The sequence below is a fragment of the Oikopleura dioica genome, chromosome 2 (genome assembly GCF_907165135.1).
Source record: "Oikopleura dioica chromosome 2, OKI2018_I68_1.0, whole genome shotgun sequence".
In the NCBI taxonomy this organism is placed as follows: domain Eukaryota; kingdom Metazoa; phylum Chordata; class Appendicularia; order Copelata; family Oikopleuridae; genus Oikopleura; species Oikopleura dioica.
In genome coordinates this window covers 7787286-7811740 of record NC_137292.1, presented here as the reverse complement: position 1 = coordinate 7811740, position 24455 = coordinate 7787286, and the positions used below count along the sequence as shown (strand labels likewise).

At 42.3% G+C, this 24455-nt stretch overlaps 2 protein-coding genes and 1 long non-coding RNA gene across 3 annotated transcripts; 1 reads left to right on the top strand and 2 right to left on the bottom strand.

Moving 5' to 3' along the window:
• The first annotated feature begins 861 nt into the window (after positions 1-861).
• On the top strand, positions 862-15656 carry LOC145699484 (dynein axonemal heavy chain 7-like). Its single transcript, XM_081776758.1, is given in 19 exon segments — positions 862-1378; positions 1421-1712; positions 2764-3686; positions 3731-3964; positions 4140-5709; positions 6116-7924; positions 8149-8402; positions 8475-9018; positions 9063-9386; positions 9523-9618; positions 9713-9995; positions 10093-10621; positions 10794-12900; positions 13058-14057; positions 14229-14364; positions 14411-14644; positions 14733-14885; positions 14975-15229; positions 15273-15656. Coding segments are annotated over 19 exon segments (11253 nt in total). The 5' UTR covers positions 862-1096; the 3' UTR covers positions 15501-15656.
• LOC145699486 (uncharacterized) lies at positions 1989-2553 on the bottom strand. The gene is made up of 3 exons (XR_014134026.1): positions 2451-2553; positions 2354-2408; positions 1989-2183 (listed from the first exon to the last, which is right to left on the bottom strand). It is a non-coding gene; the product is annotated as an uncharacterized LOC145699486 (long non-coding RNA).
• Positions 15598-19959, bottom strand: LOC145699481 (uncharacterized). The gene is made up of 4 exons (XM_081776756.1): positions 18938-19959; positions 17097-17377; positions 16211-16552; positions 15598-16106 (listed from the first exon to the last, which is right to left on the bottom strand). Exons 2-4 carry the CDS (start codon positions 17355-17357, stop codon positions 15831-15833), a joined length of 879 nt encoding a protein of 292 aa, XP_081632882.1. The 5' UTR covers positions 17358-17377; positions 18938-19959; the 3' UTR covers positions 15598-15830.
• Between the last annotated feature and the right edge of the window lie 4496 nt (positions 19960-24455).

The window sequence follows — 24455 nt, the reverse complement described above, 5'->3', positions numbered from 1 at the left end:
GACTCTTCTCCAAAACTTCCACGTAAGTTCCAACCAGAAAAAACTCATAAACAAAAATAAAGCTCCAAATGGACATCTTCCGATCCACTTTTATTCTTCCCGCCAGAGTCAGAAAAGAGCACTCTTTCAACTCTGGAGCAAATGGAGCCGCAAAAGAAGACGAAAAGGACCAAGGAACCAAAAAAGAGGGACAGAAAGACTTTTCGAGAGGAGCTTTGTCAAGCATTAGCCGAAGCGGGCTCGACAGGAGAGGGTTAAAATCGAGAAATTTCGAATTCAGTAAATAGTCAGATTCAGGCCTTGTTCAAATTAGCATATCACTTGAGGACCCTCTAAAACAGAAGCTGATGGAAAGACAAAGATCGATATTTTACGATACTATTACTACATTCAGCACGGATTTGATACTTCCAACGTCGCCCCACTAGAAGAATCCTGGCTCGACGAGATCTTCAACCATGTGCCCGATATTCTAAAATATAAGCAATATGAAAAAGAACTCCGAGACTTGAACGAAACTATTCGAGAAGATTATTTGCTGAGTGTGAAGAAGGCAATCGTTGACTTCGTCCTGAAGGATAATCGACAGGAAAGTTGAATATTCAGTATTCTTCCATAAATTTAAGTTAATTGTCTTTTATTCCCTGGTCATTATATAATCAGGACTCGAAACTTCTGGGTCAGACAGATTGTCTGAATGTCACCGAGGGGACTGATTATTGGATTTACTTTAATTTTTGTAACCCGCTTTAAACCGATATGGCTTTGATACGTGAGAAACCGGCTTGATATAGCATTACTTCAAAGAGCTTTTTGATCGAAAAATAATTATACAGATTATATTCAATCTAAATAAGGTCACTATCATAAACGATGAAGACGAAGAAAAAAGAAGAACAAAAATGATTTTCTCACTGCTCATCGAATCGAATGTCGTAGAAAAACTCCCGAAACAGAGGCAAATTTTGCTGCAGCAACTGACGCATGCAAAAACTACCTGTTTCCATTTACAAGACCCATTCATGGAGATCTACTCAAACTTTGGGAAACAGGCTTCCAGAGCCTAAGATTGATCCAAACGGGCGATTTCAAAGCAATGACTGAAGCAATCGAACTAGAAAACTTTCACTCGCAAGCAATGAGCCACATTGACGGAACTAAAGACAAGCTCCTTCGAAATTGGTTTCCTGAAGTTCAAAATGTCTTCTACGCGTACAACAAAAAGAACGACTCGCTGCAGAATATGAAGTCAAAACAGCTGTGTGGCTTTTTTGAGAGTACCGCGACTTTGCTTACTCGCCAGCTTCAAAATCTCGCACTTGACTCCATCTATGACTACAAAACTCTTATCAAGCATTCACAGGAGCCAGATTCAACCGTAAGTAACCAGTATTTTCTCATCCTAAAAAAGGAACTTTAGTTTTCATTCGTTATTCGGCTTGTCATCGACGGAGAACAGGTGAAATTCGAGCCTGAAATGTCCGATTTCCACCAGTACATGCGAAGCATTACCGACGTCATCGCATCAGGAGTGAACCAGGTCCCAAGAGTCGAGACGAAGTTGTACTCGGAGAAACCTTTCACAAGCCGCGCTGGTGACACGGGAAATCTACGACCGATCATTCTTCCGAATATTGTCAAAGGAGCCAAGGTCATGATCGACAGCGTCATCAATGAGGCTTCTAAAAAGCCACAAGAGCATTTAGAAAAAGGTAAATGATTCGCCATTTACCTCAGAATTTTTAATGATTAATATCCGCTAAAAACGTATTTTGCTTCTGCTTTTCATGCCAGTCACGTGTCAGTTTACGGTCACTGAGCCTGCTAATGCATTCTTATATTGCTCATTATCATTATAATTGCATTAGTTAAGGTTTCAAGTTCGATAAAATGTCTGTAACTCGTAGACATGTGATTAAGCATGCGCATAATAAAAGGCATACCGTAAGTGTTATACAGTTGAAATCAAGGAAGAAAACTGTAAAATATCTTGATTTTATTTTGCGAGAAATGAAAATAAAATAGTTTAGGTTTTTCCTAAAGATATGTCGCAGGCAAGGATTTTTTGAAAACAAAGAAGAAAATAGAAATTAAAACTCGAGAACTCGTTGTCCACCCCATCCTCGAGCTGGCCCTTCATCATCAGCAAATCGTTCCGGATCGTTTTCCATCAATTTCAAAAGCTCAATCAGATTTGGCGTGTGCGATATGATTTTGAACATGGTGTAAGTCTTACACTGTAAGACCGCTTGGGTTAGGGTTAGGGCAGCTCGAATTATAGCCTCGTAGTGCCCTTATTTGAATGATTCATTCAAAGTGCATTGGCCTCTTAGCTCAATAAAATATCGCACACGAACATCAAATTAAAATTGACATCAGATGCATCGTCAATAGCACTTTCACTTGGCCTTAAATTTTTTTCATTTTATAATTTCGCCTATTTTCCTTACCCGCTGCGTTTCATCATCCTCAAAGCAGCTGAAGCACCGAACAAGCTAAAAAGTCCCAAAAATATATTCATCCTTGTTGTTTTTCTTTTTCGAGGTTGTCTATGAAAACGAAATCAAAGATCAGTATTTATAGTTTTTTAATGATGGCGCTGTTTCAAAACAGTGTCATCTATCAGTAATCTAAATCGATATACTGTCTTCGATTTTAAAAAATAATGAGCATATTATAAATGAGTCATTATGCCATTAAAAATGACCCATTAAGATTAATTGAGATCTATAAATTCGACTATTTTTAAACAAGAAAATTAAGTTTTAAAGAAGTACAAGCCGCTCATCTCCTGCGAAGCAAACGAGAAAGTGGACAAGTTTCTATCTGAAGAGCACACATTCCGCGAGTACCAAAAGCAAATAAAGAACTATCGCGGAGCTTTGAACCAAATTCTTTACGAAGAGCCCCGAATAATTCAGTTCGGCATGTTCGAGCTTCACAGTTCTGAGCTCATCAGAAGTCTGTCCAAGCGCGTCGAAGAAATAATTGCCAAGTTTGTCGATCGAATGAAAGATGATCACGTCAAATTGACTGAAGCACTCTGTTCTGATTTCGATGGAATCTCAAGAAAAGCACTTTCTACGCCGAAAGATACCGAGGACCTCATGGCTCTTTCAGAAGAAATCAAAGCTATAAGAGCTCCAGGAGGCAAAATGGCGCAGATCGAAAAAGATCTTCGTCATACAAAAGATCGCCTTCTCTTTCTTTGTGGAGAGACGCAAATGGCCCCTCGCGACGTTAGGCTCAATTCTGATGTTTTCACCTGGCCAAGCAGGATTGAAAAGGTCTTCGTCGATCACGAAAGCATCATCGCTGACAAGACGAATGTGTATCAGGATGAGCTGAAAAACAGGCGTGCACGATTTCAAGAAGACCTCGAATCCTACCAACGACAACTGGAAGAGTTCAAAGGCTTTGCGGATCCGAACCAAGTTGACAAATACCATCAGAAAGCTCAAAAACTACAGCAGAAGCTCGATAAGGCTCTCGAGACCATTGACCAGTTCAATTTAGAAGAAGAAGCGTATGGATGGGAAGTCTCAGCGTATCCACTGAGAACTGAGGTGTCTCAGAATTTGGCTCCATATGGAAGGCTGTATGAGACTTGCGCTACATTTGTGGCGAATCATGATAAGTGGATGCACGGAGATATGACCAAAATGAACCCAGATGACATTGAGCAGGTACATAAATAATAATCCGCCCTTTCTTTAAGTAAATAATTAAGGAGGTGAGCGGAACCTGGAGAGCTCTTTATAAACTGGAAAAAGAACTTGGTGACAATCCAAAAGCAAAATCCATCGCAACGGCGACAAAATCTATCGTTGATGAATTCAAAGAAAATCTACCGATCATTTCGACAATTTGCAATCCTGGTCTGCGCGAACGTCACTGGACTAAAATGGCAGAAATAGTTGGTGTTGACAATTTTGCTCCCGACGAATCAAGGATCGTGCTTCAAGTTTATTGCCAATATTGGTAATATAATTTTTGAGGTGCAATATGTCAAATACGATCTCCAAATAAATCATGACAGCTTGTTGATGACCTGGTAGTCCACCACGGTCATTTTCTTAATATTTATAATAACACATCAAATATTTCCTTGAAAAGCATATAACAGCAATGTCGAACAGTATCTCAAAATGGATCTTGGAAAATATCTCGAACAATTTGATGCCGTTTCGGAATCTGCTTCGAAAGAGTATTCTCTCGAAAAAGCAATGGAAAAGATGATCATCGAATGGGACGATGTTTGCTTTACCTTGCTGCCTTATCGAGAGACTGGAACATCTATCCTCTCTGGCGTCGATGATATTCAAATGCTTCTTGATGATCACATTGTCAAAACTCAGACGATGCGGGGAAGTCCTTTTATAAAGCCGTTCGAGGAAGAGATTAAGGACTGGGAGAGCAAATTGTTGCTCACTCAAGAAGTTCTTGACGAGTGGCTAAAGGTACAAGCAACCTGGCTTTACCTTGAACCAATCTTTTCCTCGCCCGATATCATGGCGCAAATGCCGGAAGAAGGACGTCGTTTTACAAAAGTTGATAAAACCTGGCGAGAAATCATCAAAGTCGCCCTTCAAGATCAGCATGTTCTAGCTGTTATTAAAATTGACAAGCTACTGGAGCGACTGATTGGCTCCAACCAACTGCTCGAAATGATCTTGAAAGGACTCAATGAGTATCTCGAAAAGAAACGACTTTACTTTCCTCGATTTTTCTTCTTGTCAAACGATGAGCTTTTGGAAATTCTCTCCGAAACCAAAGATCCAACTCGTGTTCAGCCGCATTTGAAAAAGTGCTTCGAGGGTGTTGCGAAGTTGAATTTCACTGACATTCTCGACATTACCCACATTTTGTCATCTGAAGGCGAAGAAGTTAAGCTTTCGCAAGAAATATCAACTTCGAAGGCAAGAGGTCAGGTTGAAAAGTGGCTTCTGGAATTAGAAGAGATCATGGTTGACTCAGTTTGGAAGGTCTGCGGCGTCGGGTTGGAAACTTATCCGACTCGGCCAAGAGGCCAGTGGGTCAGGGAATACCCTGGACAAGCTGTTCTTGCCGTGACTCAAAAATACTGGACTGATAATGTTACCAATTCTATCGTCGAAGGTCACGAGGCTATGGAAAAATATTTGGAACAATGCAACGGGGAAATTAATGAGATTGTCGCACTTGTCCGGGGCAAGCTGAGCAAGCAAAATCGAGTTACTCTTGGAGCTCTCGTTGTACTCGATGTTCACGCTCGTGACGTCCTGCAAGTGTTGATCAACAAGAAGATTGATCAGCCGAATGATTTTGACTGGCTGGCCCAGCTTCGATATTACTGGGAACCGGATGAGGTCAGAAACGGCGACTACCACTTCGTCACTAGAATGATCAATGCATACTTGAACTACGGCTACGAGTATCTCGGAAACTCTGGACGTCTCGTCATCACACCACTCACCGATCGATGCTACAGGACATTATTTGGAGCGCTTAATCTTCATCTCGGTGGAGCGCCAGAGGGACCAGCTGGTACTGGTAAAACTGAAACAACTAAAGATTTGGCCAAAGCAGTGGCGAAACAGTGCGTTGTATTCAATTGCTCAGATGGTCTTGACTACCTTGCGCTTGGAAAGTTCTTCAAAGGACTAGCTTCTTGTGGTGCGTGGAGTTGCTTTGACGAGTTCAATCGAATCGATCTTGAAGTACTCTCAGGCCAGTTCATTGATTATTAATAATTTATTATCATCTGTTTTTTCAACTGTTGCATTTTGCGCCTAAAATGGTTATTTGAACAAGAATCATTTTGGGATCATTTAACTGAATCGTTCCAAATTTACCCAGTGAGAACTTCATACCACATCAGCGCTTACTTTAGCACCATTATTCTGTTTAACAACCAGAATATCGGCCAGCTGGTATAAAGATTAACAACTTTGAAGTTTTTGAACTAACATAGCAAATCATATAAAATTACCATGTATCTATTTCGTTATCATCAGATGTGATATCTATTTATATCAATTATTCACATATTGCAGGGGCTAATTTTCAGCACCATTTCGGCAACCCGAAACCGATGTTAACGAACGAACTTTGAAGTTCTTTGAACTAATAAAAGTCGTCGCACAGCAGATTATGACCATTCAACGAGGAATCGGAGCCGGATCAAGCAGAATTCTCTTCGAAGGAACAGACATTAAGTTGGATCCAACTTGCGCAGTCTTCATTACCATGAACCCCGGCTATGCTGGTCGATCAGAGCTTCCAGATAACTTGAAAGCGCTTTTCCGATCTGTTGCTATGATGGTACCAGATTATGCACTCATTTCTGAAATTTCACTTTACTCATTTGGATTCGTCAGAGCTCGACCGCTGTCAGTTAAAATTGTGGCGACTTATCGACTCTGTTCCGAACAGCTCTCTTCGCAATGCCACTATGATTATGGTATGAGAGCTGTCAAGTCTGTCCTCACAGCGGCAGGCAATCTAAAACTCAAATACCCAGATGACGTTGAAGATATTCTTATGCTCAGGTCGATTATTGATGTCAACTTGCCGAAGTTCTTGGCTCAAGATCTGCCTCTCTTCAAGGGTATTACGACTGATTTATTCCCTGGCATAGAACTTCCACCGCCAGATTACAAAATGTTTGAAGAGGCAATCGAAGAAGTTTGCACCGAGATGAATCTTCAGTTACCGTCATTTTTCCTTGACAAAATTCTGCAAATTTATGAAATGATGATCGTCCGACACGGTTTTATGATCGTTGGAGATCCGTTTGGTGGAAAAACGTCAGCATACAGGGTGTTGGCAAAAGCATTAAAAATCATCAACGAACGGCATAATTTCGAAAATCAAGTTGAAATTACAGTTATCAACCCAAAATCGATCACGATGGGACAACTGTACGGACAGTTCGATCCAGTGTCACACGAGTGGTCCGATGGTATCCTCGCCGTGTCTTATCGTCAGTTTGCAGTTTCAACAAACCCAAATCGAAAATGGCTCATGTTTGATGGACCTGTCGATGCGGTTTGGATTGAGAACATGAATACAGTACTTGACGACAACAAAAAGCTTTGTCTGATGTCGGGAGAAATCATCCAACTGGCAAGCACGACGAATCTGATCTTCGAACCGGAAGATTTAGAGGTGGCATCGCCAGCTACTGTCTCTCGCTGTGGTATGATTTACATGGAGCCTCACATGTTGGGTTGGCAGCCGATGGCAGCTTCGTGGCTGAACACGCTTCCGGAAAGCTTTTCGACCGAAATGAAGACATTCCTCAATGCATTGATGGATAGATATCTTCCAGCCTTGCTTGAATTCAATAGAAAGTCGGGTGTCCGTCATCTCTCTCCAGTAAGTCAAACGAATATGGCGGTTTCTTGCATGAGATTGATGCAGTGTCAGTTCACAGAGCTCTCTGACCCCAAGATAGTAGCTGATATGCACGAACGAGATGTTTACAGCTGGCTTGAGGGAATATTCCTGTTCTCGTGCACATGGTCTCTTGGAGGAGGAATTAACAGCGAAGGTCGAGAAAAGTTCGATATGCTCATTCGCGAAATGATCGACGGCCCTCTCTCAGAATTAACAAAGAGCAAATTCAACATGATCACAAAAGTCGAATCTCCGACACGTTCTCTTTACGTTCCGATTCCAAAGACTGAAAGCATTTATGCGTGGAACTTTATCCGAGAAGGAATTGGTCGTTGGGAAAGATGGACCGAAGAGCTCAGAAATAGTCCTAAAATTCCAGCTGGCCTTGACTTCAATCAAATCGTCGTTCCAACGCAAGACACAGTTCGATACACATATCTCATGGACATTCTTACTCAAAACAAAATGCCTTCACTGTTTGTCGGTCCAACTGGAACGGGAAAATCCGTTTATGTTAACAATTATTTGGTTAAAGATCTTGATCAGGGACGGAGTACAATTTGTGGCCAGCCAAGCAGCTGATAATGCTCCATAATGAATATTAATTGATTGGGACATCGCGCCATTATATTGACACCGAAATTATTGTCTCGTGCATTTTAATCTTTATAATTATGATATTATCATATCAACCGTATGGCCGAAATCTAACCGTATCTAACCGAAATTATTCTATCAATCATTTTAATCCACATCTGTACTCCGCATAGGACAAATATCGCCCACTAGTCATCAATTTTTCCGCTCAAACAACATCGAAGCAAACTCAGGACATTATCATGAGCAAACTGGACAAACGTCGCAAAGGTGTTTTCGGTCCACCGATGGGCAAGAAGACAATTATCTTCATTGATGACGTAAATATGCCTATGCGCGGAACATATGGAGCTCAGCCTCCGATTGAGCTCGTTCGCCAGGCCCTTGATCACTGGAATTGGTATGACTTGAAAGATTGCACCAAGGCTGGTTGTCAATAGACTTAGCTAGTAGATAATTTTAGATATTTTAAAATACATAAACACAACTCTGACCAGATTGATCTCGTGGATATTCAGTTCATGGGTGCAATGGGCCCAGCTGGTGGAGGAAGAAATCCAGTCACAGCCAGATTTTTACGTCATTTCAATACCATCACAATCAACGAGTTCGACGATGCGAGCATGTCCACGATCTTCAGTCGAATGTTAGACTGGCATTTCAACATCAAGAACCAGTTCGAGTCTACGTATTCTGATTTGATCAAACCAATCATCTCCGGAACCCTCGAAATCTTTCACTCGACGATTAAAAATCTTCTACCAACGCCGAAAAAATCGCACTATCTTTTCAACCTTCGCGACTTCGCAAGAGTAATTCAGGGTGTTTGCCTCTCAAACCCGATTAGCGCCCCAACAACAGATTCTATCAAGCAACTTTGGGTACACGAAGTGCTAAGAGTATACTATGATCGTCTTGTAGACGACGTAGATCAAGCCTGGCTATTCGAAAAGATCGAGAAAGTGACAGAAGAACATCTGAAAACTTCCTTCGCATCCCTTTTCAATGAATATGACCAAGGAACGGATAAAAAAAGCCAAAGTGGAATTAAAATTTGCAAAGCAATTTCTTATCTGAACAAAAAGGGAATAAAGGAACAATCACGCAGGATGATCTGCGCTCTCTCATGTTCTGCGACTTTGTCCCGAAAAACGATAATGGATATTATCTGCAGGTGCCAGATGTTGAAGAGCTCAAAGAAACCGTCACTGAGCAACTTGCTGAATTCAACTTAATTGATAAAAAACCGATGAACCTGGTGTTGTTCCGCTTTGCCATCGAGCACATATCACGTATTTCGCGACTTCTTAAGCAACCAAGAGGCCATGCTCTGCTCGTCGGCGTTGGTGGATCAGGCAGACAGTCGTTGACTAGACTGGCGGCTTTCATGGCGGACTGTGAGCTTTTCCAGGAAAGGCTCAACTTCTACCTCAAGATTTTACGCTTACCAAGTAGCATGTTAAATTTTAACTCGAAAAAGAATTTATTCTTTTGAAAATTAAGCAAATTATAATCAAAAAGTAAATATTATTATGAGCTTCGTCTAGGTGGAAATCGGAAAAGGCTACGGGTTAACAGAATGGCGAGAAGATCTGAAAGTTATCTTGATGAAAGCGACTGCTACGGATCGACAAGGAAAGAGTTTTTATTTATAACAAAAAGAACAGCATCTTCTTTGGTTAAAAATAAAGCAAGATAATTAATTTGGAATTAGCGATAAATAACTTTTGACAAGGTGTTTTCTTGTTCACTGATACGCAAATCAAGGAGGAAGCCTTCCTCGAAGATATTAACAATTTGCTGAATGCTGGAGAAGTTCCAAACATATTCGCAGCTGATGAAAAACAAGAAATCATTAACAAAATGCGTCAACTGGACAAACAGCGTGATAAGGCGCTACAAACGGATGGAACTCCGCTCGCCTTGTTCAACATGTTTATTGAGAGAGTCAAAGACCAGCTTCATATTGTACTGGCTATGTCTCCGATCGGAGATGCGCTCGTCGAGCGTCTTAGGAACGAGATTTAATTTATTTTATTATACAATTTGTATGTTCTCAAAGATAATTATTGTATTCTTGCTCAAGAATATAGTTGTCAAATCTCATCAAAGAATGTTCCCGTCGCTCGTTAATTGTTGCACGATTGATTGGTTCCAAAGCTGGCCTGACGATGCACTCGCTTCTGTTGCGCAGAAATTCATGGAGGAAGTAGAGATGAGTGACGCGCACAAAGCGTCTTGTGTCCGTCTTTGTAAAAACTTTCATCAATCGTCACGTGGGCTCACTGACCGTTTCAAAGATGAAGCTGGCCGTCATAACTACGTCACACCAACCTCATACCTTGTCTTGATTTCTACGTATAAAAATTTGCTCGACAAAAGACGCACGGAAATCAGCAAAATGAAGAATCGATACATTGTTGGATTGGAGAAACTGGGCGCCGCAGCAGAAGCCGTTGGAGCTATGCAAATCGAGCTCGAAGCTCTTCAACCGCAGCTCGTAGAGTCGTCGAAGGAAGTTGACAAAATTATGATCAAAGTCGAAAAGGAAAGCGTGGAAGTCGCTAAAGTGGAGAAAGTTGTGCGGGCAGATGAAGCCGTTGCGAATGAGCAAGCAATGGCAGCTAAAGCGATTAAGGAATGGGTTAAAAATCTCTTTTGAAAAATCATCGAGGCATAGAGACTTTTTATTACGTATCTTATATTCTTCCATGTCCTACATTTGTCGCATATACAAAGAATCATCGATAATAATTAGATCAAAGAAAAAGAAGAAGAATCGTATAAATTCTATGACACAATTTAACCTATTCAAGGATGAATGTGACGCGGATCTTGCCGAAGCTATACCTATTCTGGAAAGTGCCATGGCAGCCCTCAACACTCTGACACCAAAGGATATCGGTGTCGTAAAGCAATTCGGTAGTCCTCCTGCTGTCGTCAAATTGATCCTTGAAGCCGTTTGTGTGCTCAAAGGTATCAAGCCAGAGAAGAAGCCAGATCCGTCTGGCTCTGGTCAAATGATTCAGGACTACTGGGGACCGGCGAAGAGAATGCTTGGAGATATGAAGTTCCTTCAGTCGCTTATTGAGTTTGACAAGGACAACATTCCAGCAGCTTACATCAAGCAAATTCGAACAAAATACATCACTCATCCAGATTTCCATCCAGAAAAGGTCGTTCAAGCTTCGTCAGCATGTGCGGGCATTTGTAAATGGGTCCGAGCAATTGAGTCGTACGACAAAGTCGCGAAAGTGGTAGCACCAAAGAAGGAAAAACTCAAAGAAGCAGAAGGAGAGCTAGCAGTTGTGATGAAAGCTTTGAAGGCCAAGCAAGACCAGCTCAAAGAGGTCCAAGATAAAATGGCGGTTCTACAAGAAACGCTTATCAATAACAAGAGGAAAAAAGGCGATTTGGAAAATCAAGTCGATCTTTGTTCCAAAAAGCTCGTCCGTGCCAAACAACTAATCGAATCACTTGGTGGAGAGAAAGACAGATGGACAGAAATGGCGCATAATCTTGGGATCCAGTACGAAAACCTCACAGGCGACGTTTTGATTTCAGCAGGAGTTGTTGCATATCTCGGTGCTTTTACCTCGGTATACAGAGAAGACGCTATCAAAGAATGGCGAGAGCTTTGCATTGCTGAGAAAATACCCTGTTCTGAAAAATTCGCTCTTTCTGGCGTCCTTGGCGATCCAGTCAAAATAAGAGCTTGGAATATCGCTGGACTGCCTTCAGACTCCTTTTCGATCGACAATGGCATCATCATCGCGAATTCTACTCGCTGGCCACTTCTGATTGATCCTCAGGGTCAAGCAAACAAGTGGATCAAAAATATGGAGAAGTCAAACAATCTCCACGTGATAAAACTAACTGACACAGATTTTGTGAGGACGCTTGAAAACTGCATTCAGTTTGGAAATCCTGTTCTTTTAGAAGACATTGGCGAAGAGCTTGATCCGATATTGGAGCCACTGTTGCTGAAGCAAACGTTTAAACAAGGAGGCGCTTTGTGCATCCGCCTTGGCGACTCGACGCTAGAATATTCGAACGATTTCCGATTTTATATCACGACCAAGCTCAGAAATCCACATTATCTTCCAGAAACATCCGTCAAAGTTACACTTCTCAACTTTATGATCACGAAAGAAGGCCTTCAAGATCAACTTCTAGGAATCGTTGTTGCCTTGGAAAGACCCGACCTTGAAGAGGAAAAGAACCAACTGATTCTTCAAGGAGCTGAAAACAAGCGACAGCTCAAGGAAATTGAAGACAAGATTTTGGAAGTGCTCTCTAGTTCCGAAGGAAATATTTTGGAAGATGAAACGGCGATCAAGATCCTCTCCAGCTCGAAAGTTCTTGCGAATGAAATCTCTGAAAAACAGGCAATCGCCGAAGTAACTGAACGTAAAATTGACGAGGCAAGAAAAGGATACACCCCTATCGCCATCCATTCCACAATTCTCTTCTTTACGATTTCTGATTTGGCGAATATAGATCCCATGTACCAATACTCACTGACTTGGTTTGTGAGCCTGTTTGAAAAGGGAATCGAAAAGTCGGAAAAATCAGATGACATCACAACACGATTGAGCAATTTGCAGGACTACTTTACGTACAGTCTGTACTGTAATGTTTGTAGATCGCTCTTTGAGAAAGACAAGCTGTTGTTCTCGTTCATTCTCTGCACAAATCTGCTTATGCACAGAAACGAAGTGTCGATGGAGGACTTCAGGTTCCTTCTAACCGGCGGTGTTGGCCTAGAAAATCCCAATGAAAAACCGGTCGACTGGATACCGACGAAATCTTGGGATGAGATCTGCCGACTAAATGATGTTGGAGACGATTTCAAGGGGATAATAAGCGATTTTAAAGAGTTGAGTGCTCAATGGAAGGTAATTTATGATGATAACAAGGACAGTTTACTACATCTGAAATATGAGATTCTCAACTCGACAATTTGAATAATGATTACACACTCTATTTTTGAAATGTCAGCTGCCGATTAGTCAATTGGAGACCCATTAAATTAAAAATACTCATATTTCTTATTCATAAAATATCTTCTCATGTGCAGTAAACCGTTAAAAGCCGCAAGATGCTGTACCTCCCGGAAAATACGGATCTTTATCACTTTTCAAGCGGCTTCTCATTCTTCGATGTTTACGGCCAGACAAACTCATACCTGCTCTTCAAGCATTCATCACTGAAAAAATTGGTCAGAGGTTTATTGAGCCACCTCCATTTGATCTCCCAGGCTCATACGCCGACTCGCATAGCTGCGCACCTCTGATCTTTATTCTTTCTCCTGGATCTGATCCCAATGCTGCGTTGTTAAAATTTGCTGACGACGAAGACATGGGTTCGAAAATTTCATCCCTTTCGCTTGGCCAGGGTCAAGGGCCGATCGCAATAAAAATGATCAACAAGGGTATTGAGGAAGGAAAATGGGTTGTTCTTCAAAACTGTCATTTGGCTACTTCGTGGATGACGACTCTTGAGAAAATTTGCTACGATTTGAATCCTGAAACCACTCATCCCAACTTCAGATTATGGTTGACTTCCTATCCGAGTCCGAACTTTCCCGTTTCAGTCTTGCAGAATGGTGTCAAGATGACGAACGAAGCTCCAGCAGGAATGAAGGCCAACATGATCAGGTCATATCTTTCCGATCCTATCTCTGATCCCGAGTGGTTCACGGGATGCCAACAAGACGTACATTTTAAGAAGCTCCTCTTTGGCCTGTGCTTTTTCCATGGTCTTGTCCAAGAGCGTCGTAAATTCGGCCCGATTGGTTGGAACATACCTTATGAATTCAACGAGACTGACCTGCGTATTTCTGTACGCCAGTTGCAGATTTTCCTGAATCAGTACGATTTCATCCCATTAGATGCAATCAATTACTTGACTGGAGAATGTAATTATGGTGGTAGAGTCACTGACGATAAAGATAGAAGATGTCTATTGGCACTGCTTTCACGTGTTTACAGAAGAGATACAGTTGACACTCCCGGTTATGCTTTTGATAATGACGGTCTTTTTGCCGTGCCCCCAGATGGAGATCATGAAAGGGACTGGTTTAAACTAAAGTTTCTATTGCTTGAGCAGACTGGCTTTCAGACTGATAGACTTGAACGAGTGCAAGCTTTCAGCTGCAGACTTATCTGAGACATAAATTGTTGGCTTATTCGGAATTAAAAGATGTTTTTTCATCGAAATCCAGATAAAAACATTTCGTTAAACTAGAGGGAAAGTTATCTGGAGTTTTGTCGAAATTTGCCGCTGTTGGTGAAGCCAGAAGTCTTCGGAATGCATCCGAATGCTGACATCACGAAAGATCAAAATGAGACGAACTCTCTCCTTGGTTCCGTGCTTCTCACAATGGTATACATTGTATTTTCGTTGCGATTTATGAATTCTTTTGCTTTAGTCACGAGCAGCTGGTGGAAATGCTGGAGCATCAGATGACGATTCCGTGCTTGAAGTTACCAAAGACATGCTCAACAAACTACCAGATGACTTTGACATTGAAGCGACGATGCGCAAGTTCCCGACGAGATACGAAGAATCGATGAATACAGTTCTTGTTCAAGAGATGGTGCGATTCAATGCGCTCACGAAAGTTGTGCGCAATTCGCTTATCGAAATTCAAAAGGCGATCAAGGTAGTTATTAAAAGCTTGTTTTCGCATGTAATAATTGAACAACGAATGCCCTAATTTGTCTATTTCAGCGTTTATTATTTTATTCTAGGGTCTTGTTGTGATGAACTCGGACCTGGAAACAATGTTCCGCGAAGTACTTAGTGGTCAAATCCCGACTTTATGGACTAAAAAGTCTTATCCTTCGCTCAAAACTCTTGGAGGATATTTCAACGATTTGCTTGATCGACTTAATTTTCTTAAGGTAAGCCTTGAACCTGGTAATTATTTTCGATATATGATCAATTGTTGAATAGGCTATTTAAGTCTTTTGCTCATTATTTGAATCTTTAGGACTGGTATGACAACGGTACTCCTCAACAATTCTGGTGTTCTGGATTCTTCTTCACGCAGGCGTTTCTGACTGGCGTTCAACAAAACTACGCTAGAAAATACAAGATCCCTATTGACTTGCTAACTTTCGACTACGAAATCATGGAGGATAAGGACTACACAGCACCAGATGATGGCGCGTTTATATATGGCTTCTTTTTGGAAGGTGCAAGATGGGACAGAGAAAAGAAACTTCTCGCTGAATCGCACCCAAAGGTTTGAATAAAGAGAGACATGAACGTCTTCAATTTCAATTTAGATCTTGTTTGACACGATGCCTAAAATATGGCTGAAGCCGTGCAAGAAAGACGAGCTCCCAGTTCGTCCTCAGTACAATTGTCCTGTTTACAAAACATCTGCAAGACGTGGAACCCTCTCTACAACTGGTCACTCAACCAACTTCGTCATTATGCTAACAGTTCCTACTGATCAACCAGAAGAGCATTGGATCGGCCGAGGCGTAGCCATGCTCTGCCAACTTGACTGAACAAAAGTTGATATTTATATTTTTTTTATTCTCTGCAAATATATTTGTGTAAAAAAACGAATTTTTGGTATTTTTTTTCTTTATTTTGATCATAACGCTCGCACATGTATATCAACAAAGTTCGAGATTGGTAAGGTAATAAACGCGAAACAAATATGTACAGTCTTATTTCTGGAGAAGCTACAGATTGCAAAGTGTTGCCAGAAAAGAAAAATAGCAAACAAAAACAGAGTTTTATGCCATTTAAATAAATAACATAATGAGAAAAAGGGTGTATAATATGCAGACGGCCTGAACTTATTCTTGCTCTATTGAAAAATGAGAGTCTTCTCAGTTTTCTTGATTGAAATTCATGAGTGTCGGCGGGCCCATATTGGCTATCATTCGGTTGCGCTCCTCTGCGCCAAGTATCGCGTTCGCCTCGTGGGGGTGCTGGCGCAGGACGTGTTTCTTTAGATCAGAGCGCTGGTAGAACGCATGACGACAGACTGCACACGATAGTGGCTTCAGTTTGAAGTGAATCATTCGCAAGTGCCTCGTGTAGCTGCCGACTGTGGCGAAGGATTTCTTGCACTCTTTGCAGTATTTTCGCGCTTCGATTTCGTTCTACAAACTTCTGTTAAAAAGCTGATAGACGATCAATGCAAAAAAGCATGTCACGATGAGTTGTCATGAAAGAGATTGGCTCAAGAGCGCCACTTTTTATTTACCTGTTTGATTTGTTCTGGGTCTGGCTGAGTCCTTTCTTCCTGCTCGTCTTCTTCGCTTTGTGGAGGGGAAGAATAGGCTGAGGAATTGCAGAAACCGTGACCTTCTGGTTGATTCGCAGGGGCAAGTCGGATCACGCGGTGGAGAGTCACATGTCCTTGTTCTTCTTGAGGTTCCATTTTGATATCCGGACTGTGGAGGCCGGAATCTGGAGAAAGTTGAGTTTGTCTAGTCGTGCCAAAGTGCTGTTCTCGGATTTGTCCGAGGAGACATTTCAGGATTCCTTGGCATTCGAGAAAAGAGGCAAGCTTCAGGATTTGAGCGCGGTTTTCCAATGGGAAATTCTAAAAATACGTTTGTTTCTTTGATATTTTCATAAAACTGCGTTTGTGCTATTGTTGTAAATTTACGTCATTAGTTGGTCCCGGAAACAAATTGTTTTTAGGTTAATTTAAGAGTTCGTCCATATCTAGGTTAGGCCGCAGTTACGCATGTAAATTTGTAATTTTAGTAGTTTTCCTTAACCTTTTTGAACCGAAAAATTAATCAGCCTAAATTCAACGGTTTCAATTTAAGGAAAATTCAGACGACTCAAGGTTCGGACTGATAAGCAAATGGCAGTAGGTTTATAGAGGGCTTATCTTATCATTAAAAGAGCATTAATCGTGGCCGAGGGAGAAAGTCTTCTGGAAATTTCTAACAACCCTAATCCTTGAAGATAAAAGGATTCGAAGCTTCACGTGAGGTCCAGTTAAAGTGGAACGTGCAAGCAATCGCTTTGCGAGTTAATGTTTAACTAGAGTTCGACCGTAGATAAAAGTTGTAAAAATGCTGACCTAAAAAAAAGCTGGTCTAAAGAACGAACAAAACGCGGAATAAGATTATTACCTCTCTGCCAGTATAGATGTATTCGATGATTGCTTGAATCGAGGGCTGGTCGCAGTCGGACAGGTCGATGATTCGCTTGTTCTCGATGACGTTTGCTTCTCTGATCAGCCTCTTGAAGATGGCCGAGGCAAGGCTAACCACGGAGGAGTGGGCAAAGTTGATGCCATTTTTCGATCGAATGACGAGGTCGCAATATTCCTGCTCGCTGAAGCATTGTCGGTACATCAGCTCTCCGAGGTGTTTAGGAATGAGAGCGTCCATCTTTCTTCTGTTTTCTTTTTCTTAAAAAATGGGTTGAATGATTTGAATGTGAAATTTCCGACGTCCCAAGGTAATTTTTAAATTGACTAAACAGGAAGTACAAAATTAGACTGGCGAGAAATGAGGTTGTCCCAATAACAAAAGAAGACTGTAGTTATTCGGAAAGAACCTTATCTGACGAGCTTGATGCCGTTAGAATTCTAGCGTCTCGTAGTCCCTGCTGACGCGAGTGAGTTTCTTAGTGCCCCCGAGACATGAACTCTCATGCGTTCCAACTGCACGCGTCGCAACGACTATCGCTAGTATTTATACTCATGCACTGTGAGTCATCCTTTTTATACAATAAAAAATTACTATATTCTATTTAATTAATATCTACTTGGCATTATTTCTAATAAATAAGTAAATTTGATACATAACTGCTTGTTTGCGGTGTTTCAAAGTACCAAAAACAACCCTCGTATTTGAAGGATAAATAGGATAAGGTTAAACGCTGTCTATTTTTTCACAGTTCTGTCTATTTCCGATTGCTCAGTACTCAAAAATAGACAGCATCCGCAACCCATAATCATTACTTAGCGCGAACATTGTTACTAAAAACACAGCTTTCGATTGAATATCTTGTTTTACTCCGATGAAAGAAAAATTGCAAATCCAAGTCGGTTGATCATATAAATCTGAGGTAAGTTATTCTCAAAAAGAAAGACGACCTTAAAGATTTTACGTCTAAAAGTATGAATTTCTGGCCTGAAGTATGGATTTCGAAAGTTTTGCCAAAAAAACACCACACCATGGAGCTGTGCGTTTGCGTCTGCGGGGGCCTGCTTGAGGCTAGTAGAGCTAACCCTGTCACTCTATTCGAGCGAGTTAGTGTTGCGCTGCGCGTTTTCAGGGAGAAGTGCTGCCACGGTCAAGCAGCCAGCTTCTGCGCACCTTCAGCCTACACGCGGCAGCATCATGCACCGGTCATTTTGCCGCGTGCTAAGGTTCCTCTTAACTTTAACACCCTCGCAGATTGAGGTTAGCTTGCGGCTTCTGCTTTCAAAATATTCTCAGTACTTCCTTTTCCAAAAAAACATAAACGACCGGGGGCATAGAAAAAACATCACGGGTTATCAACAAAGTGTCTGCAAATGTCGGACTTTGGGTCAAATTACCGGACAGGCATCATCCCCATCCTCACTGCCCTGCTATCCTAGAAGGGTTGTCATTTCTTAGTCTACAATTTTAAACCTTGCTGAGCTGAGTGAAATAGATGCCGACTTATTTTGATACTAGACCTTCCGCCCAATAGTGACTATTGGTGCAGTACCACTTGGTCCCCAGCAGTTAAAAATGATCATTTCTAAACATCAATTACCTTGTGACTTAGCAATTGCTGATATCATATTAGTGATGTTGTTTTTTGGAGCGTATATGAAATTTTAACCGGCCGAACAGCCTTTTATTTCCAAAAAATATACATGAACGACTCTTTTGCGACATCAGGCGCTGTCGTAGTTTGTGATATATCAACCATAAAATATGGTTTAGTTATTTTTGGGGTATCTTTATTCATTAAACGATCAAGAGAATCTTACCTTGGTGATAAATGTCTTCGTATCTCTGATAAATTCGCGTGTAATTTAGAAAAAACCGCTGAACTTCAGTAAAAAAAAGCTCGTTCCGGGTTGTCTGCTGTGGTCTTTGAGTGATCGCTGAATGATATGGTGTTACTATATCATGATTTTTTCTCCACCAGGGCAGCAGAGCGGAGCTGGTGGTTTATGCGACGTAGCGACGGACCTCCAGCGCCAGTGTCTGTTCCATCCGAAGCGCCCTCGTCTTATCATTCAGAACGCCGCAGGGAGCCGTTTGACTGGAGGTTAATTCTGGCGAAACTCTGAAGAAACCCGAAACGCGTTTGCGTACAAATACAGTAAAAAGTCTCGCTGATTGGAGACCGTCAAATTGAACCGAAACGCCTCAATGGAAGCCGAGAAAGAATGGCTGGAAGTGATAAGGGTTCGAAAGACACGTGGGCAGCACCGCGGGACATTATGCGCTCTGCATTGAGTCAGAAAAACATAACCAAAAATGAAAATTTATCTGGAAAAGAGAAGAAAATAGAAATCAGACCATATGATAAGGATTTTGCTTGTATTTCAAAATCTATTCGACTTGAGCTCTAGCATATGATTACGGAAAGTTATTCTTTGGCGAATAGGCTGAGTAGAAAGCACTTCTACTGTAACTGGGTGTACATACAATAGAGTCCATTGAGCGAAATTATGTAACGAAATAGAAATGCTAAGTTCAAATATCAACCAGAAAAATAGGCGTGTCCGCGTGAGGTGATGGTTATTTGCTCGGACTGTACATATTTGCATTCTCTGTTAGGAAGTTTCCACACTGGCAACGCCCATTTTTCGTCATCGAGAAAAAGTTTTTTGAACTGAAGCGATATATTTGCGTTACCTTCAACACTGGATTTTAAGATTAACTCTTTGAGAAGCTAGAAAAGTTGCGATCCATCATTATTGTCCACTAGCAAACCTAGAAAACGGTACTAAATATAATCATACACATACGATATGCTTATGACAAGTGTCTTGGAAGGGTCTGGAAATAGGTACCCGCTGAAAAAAATGAGTGGTCGATATTCTAGTCCTTTTTGAACGAAACTTTGTGACTATAGTAAATAAGTACCCAAAAGTTCAATTCCGAAGTCAAAAGTTCGAAAAAAGTTCATCTTGGGGTCATAAGAGGTCATGAAAGTTCGTCAAAGTGAGTTTTTCAAATAAAAGTATTTGTGACTGAAAACATTGTTTAGCTATTATTTCAACCCTCTAAAAGTCCATTCTGAGGTCAAAAATTCAAAAAAATTCATCTCGGGGTCACTAGAGAGCATCAAAATTCGAAAAAGTGGTTTTTTCTAATGATTGAATTTGTGACTATAAACACTGTTAAGTAGCTATTTCAACCCTCAAAAACTCAATTTCGATGACAAAAATTGATTATTTAATTTAAGGGGCTTGACGGCCCTTCGGGCCGTTTCAGCCCCGTTCCTTGATTATTTAATTTAAGGGGCTTGACGGCCCTTCGGGCCGTTTCAGCCCCGTTCCTTGATTATTTAATTTAAGGGGCTTGACGGCCCTTCGGGCCGTTTCAGCCCCGTTCCTTGATTATTTAATTTAAGGGCTTGACGGCCCTTCGGGCCGTTTCAGCCCCGTTCCTTGATTATTTAATTTAAGGGCTTGACGGCCCTTCGGGCCGTTTCAGCCCCGTTCCTTGATTATTTAATTTAAGGGGCTTGACGGCCCTTCGGGCCGTTTCAGCCCCGTTCCTTGATTATTTAATTTAAGGGCTTGACGGCCCTTCGGGCCGTTTCAGCCCCGTTCCTTGATTATTTAATTTAAGGGCTTGACGGCCCTTCGGGCCGTTTCAGCCCCGTTCCTTGATTATTTAATTTAAGGGGCTTGACGGCCCTTCGGGCCGTTTCAGCCCCGTTCCTTGATTATTTAATTTAAGGGGCTTGACGGCCCTTCGGGCCGTTTCAGCCCCGTTCCTTGATTATTTAATTTAAGGGGCTTGACGGCCCTTCGGGCCGTTTCAGCCCCGTTCCTTGATTATTTAATTTAAGGGGCTTGACGGCCCTTCGGGCCGTTTCAGCCCCGTTCCTTGATTATTTAATTTAAGGGGCTTGACGGCCCTTCGGGCCGTTTCAGCCCCGTTCCTTGATTATTTAATTTAAGGGGCTTGACGGCCCTTCGGGCCGTTTCAGCCCCGTTCCTTGATTATTTAATTTAAGGGGCTTGACGGCCCTTCGGGCCGTTTCAGCCCCGTTCCTTGATTATTTAATTTAAGGGGCTTGACGGCCCTTCGGGCCGTTTCAGCCCCGTTCCTTGATTATTTAATTGAAGGGGCTTGACGGCCCTTCGGGCCGTTTCAGCCCCGTTCCTTGATTATTTAATTTAAGGGGCTTGACGGCCCTTCGGGCCGTTTCAGCCCCGTTCCTTGATTATTTAATTTAAGGGCTTGACGGCCCTTCGGGCCGTTTCAGCCCCGTTCCTTGATTATTTAATTTAAGGGCTTGACGGCCCTTCGGGCCGTTTCAGCCCCGTTCCTTGATTATTTAATTTAAGGGCTTGACGGCCCTTCGGGCCGTTTCAGCCCCGTTCCTTGATTATTTAATTTAAGGGCTTGACGGCCCTTCGGGCCGTTTCAGCCCCGTTCCTTGATTATTTAATTTAAGGGCTTGACGGCCCTTCGGGCCGTTTCAGCCCCGTTCCTTGATTATTTAATTTAAGGGGCTTGACGGCCCTTCGGGCCGTTTCAGCCCCGTTCCTTGATTATTTAATTTAAGGGCTTGACGGCCCTTCGGGCCGTTTCAGCCCCGTTCCTTGATTATTTAATTTAAGGGCTTGACGGCCCTTCGGGCCGTTTCAGCCCCGTTCCTTGATTATTTAATTTAAGGGCTTGACGGCCCTTCGGGCCGTTTCAGCCCCGTTCCTTGATTATTTAATTTAAGGGGCTTGACGGCCCTTCGGGCCGTTTCAGCCCCGTTCCTTGATTATTTAATTTAAGGGGCTTGACGGCCCTTCGGGCCGTTTCAGCCCCGTTCCTTGATTATTTAATTTAAGGGCTTGACGGCCCTTCGGGCCGTTTCAGCCCCGTTCCTTGATTATTTAATTTAAGGGCTTGACGGCCCTTCGGGCCGTTTCAGCCCCGTTCCTTGATTATTTAATTTAAGGGGCTTGACGGCCCTTCGGGCCGTTTCAGCCCCGTTCCTTGATTATTTAATTTAAGGGCTTGACGGCCCTTCGGGCCGTTTCAGCCCCGTTCCTTGATTATTTAATTTAAGGGGCTTGACGGCCCTTCGGGCCGTTTCAGCCCCGTTCCTTGATTATTTAATTTAAGGGGCTTGACGGCCCTTCGGGCCGTTTCAGCCCCGTTCCTTGATTATTTAATTTAAGGGGCTTGACGGCCCTTCGGGCCGTTTCAGCCCCGTTCCTTGATTATTTAATTTAAGGGCTTGACGGCCCTTCGGGCCGTTTCAGCCCCGTTCCTTGATTATTTAATTTAAGGGCTTGACGGCCCTTCGGGCCGTTTCAGCCCCGTTCCTTGATTATTTAATTTAAGGGGCTTGACGGCCCTTCGGGCCGTTTCAGCCCCGTTCCTTGATTATTTAATTTAAGGGGCTTGACGGCCCTTCGGGCCGTTTCAGCCCCGTTCCTTGATTATTTAATTTAAGGGGCTTGACGGCCCTTCGGGCCGTTTCAGCCCCGTTCCTTGATTATTTAATTTAAGGGGCTTGACGGCCCTTCGGGCCGTTTCAGCCCCGTTCCTTGATTATTTAATTTAAGGGGCTTGACGGCCCTTCGGGCCGTTTCAGCCCCGTTCCTTGATTATTTAATTTAAGGGGCTTGACGGCCCTTCGGGCCGTTTCAGCCCCGTTCCTTGATTATTTAATTTAAGGGGCTTGACGGCCCTTCGGGCCGTTTCAGCCCCGTTCCTTGATTATTTAATTTAAGGGCTTGACGGCCCTTCGGGCCGTTTCAGCCCCGTTCCTTGATTATTTAATTTAAGGGCTTGACGGCCCTTCGGGCCGTTTCAGCCCCGTTCCTTGATTATTTAATTTAAGGGGCTTGACGGCCCTTCGGGCCGTTTCAGCCCCGTTCCTTGATTATTTAATTTAAGGGCTTGACGGCCCTTCGGGCCGTTTCAGCCCCGTTCCTTGATTATTTAATTTAAGGGCTTGACGGCCCTTCGGGCCGTTTCAGCCCCGTTCCTTGATTATTTAATTTAAGGGCTTGACGGCCCTTCGGGCCGTTTCAGCCCCGTTCCTTGATTATTTAATTTAAGGGGCTTGACGGCCCTTCGGGCCGTTTCAGCCCCGTTCCTTGATTATTTAATTTAAGGGGCTTGACGGCCCTTCGGGCCGTTTCAGCCCCGTTCCTTGATTATTTAATTTAAGGGCTTGACGGCCCTTCGGGCCGTTTCAGCCCCGTTCCTTGATTATTTAATTTAAGGGGCTTGACAATGGCTTGGAACACTGAGTTGATCAATCTCAGTTATGTCCCCAACCCCACCCACACCCATCCGCTACGAAAATTCTAATTATATAGGCTTTTTCCATTATTATGGTTTTGATTTAAAAATTTTACAATACTCTCTAGCGCCCCAAGTTGATTCTTAGGTATCAAGGGTAAATAGTTATTCGAAAAAGATAAGAAATAACTAAAGTCCACCTCGAAAAAAAAGTGTCATCGTCGGGATTCGAACACCCTACATCGCGGAAATTTCGCAAATCCTGACCTTTAAACGTCTCTAGAATCTGCCTGCAATGTCCTGCAATTCGATGAGTGACATTTTCTGAAAGCATTTTTGAAGCTCTTTCAATATATATGGGTCTCATTTATGGGGCGTGATGGGGTCACAAATTAGAGCCAAAAAACTAGAATTATTCCCGAGAAAATAGTCACGTGGTGAATTTTTCAAAAAATATTATTTTTTTTCTTTGTCCTTTAAGAAGTCTTTGGTGCTCTTAATATTATTCTGGATCAAAAAACAGAAAAAATTGATGGCTAAAAATGACCAATTTGACTTCAGCGGGTACCCAGACTCTGGAAAGAACGAGTCTCCGCTCGAACATCAATTCCACTTTCAATAAACCTTTTCGTCAGAAATGCTGTAGATTTAAGGGAGAGAACTCTTCACTAACTATGTTGTGGGCATGTTCGATTATCTCCGTTGATTGGTACAAGTTGTGTGCGACGTCAACAATTGGACATGCTTCCACTGAAAGCTCGTTTCTAAAAACATGATGGAACAACCATCGAACTCTTTCGTAGAGTTCCCTTTCTCTATTCCGCTGCCTCGGGCTCAGTCAATGGAATTTGCTGGAAGAAATATCTGAAATTTAAGGCATGAACTTTAGGTGATAAGACTAAACGCGCCAGAACTCTATAAAGTTCCTACTAAACCTAGTTTTCATCGAACAAAAGTTCATCCATCTTATCACTCAAGTTTCGGAAGCGTCGATAAAAATTGGGACTTGCTTATCATCTAAAACGAAAGAACTTTATTCTTGCTGAATATGTTAATGTGGTATTACTA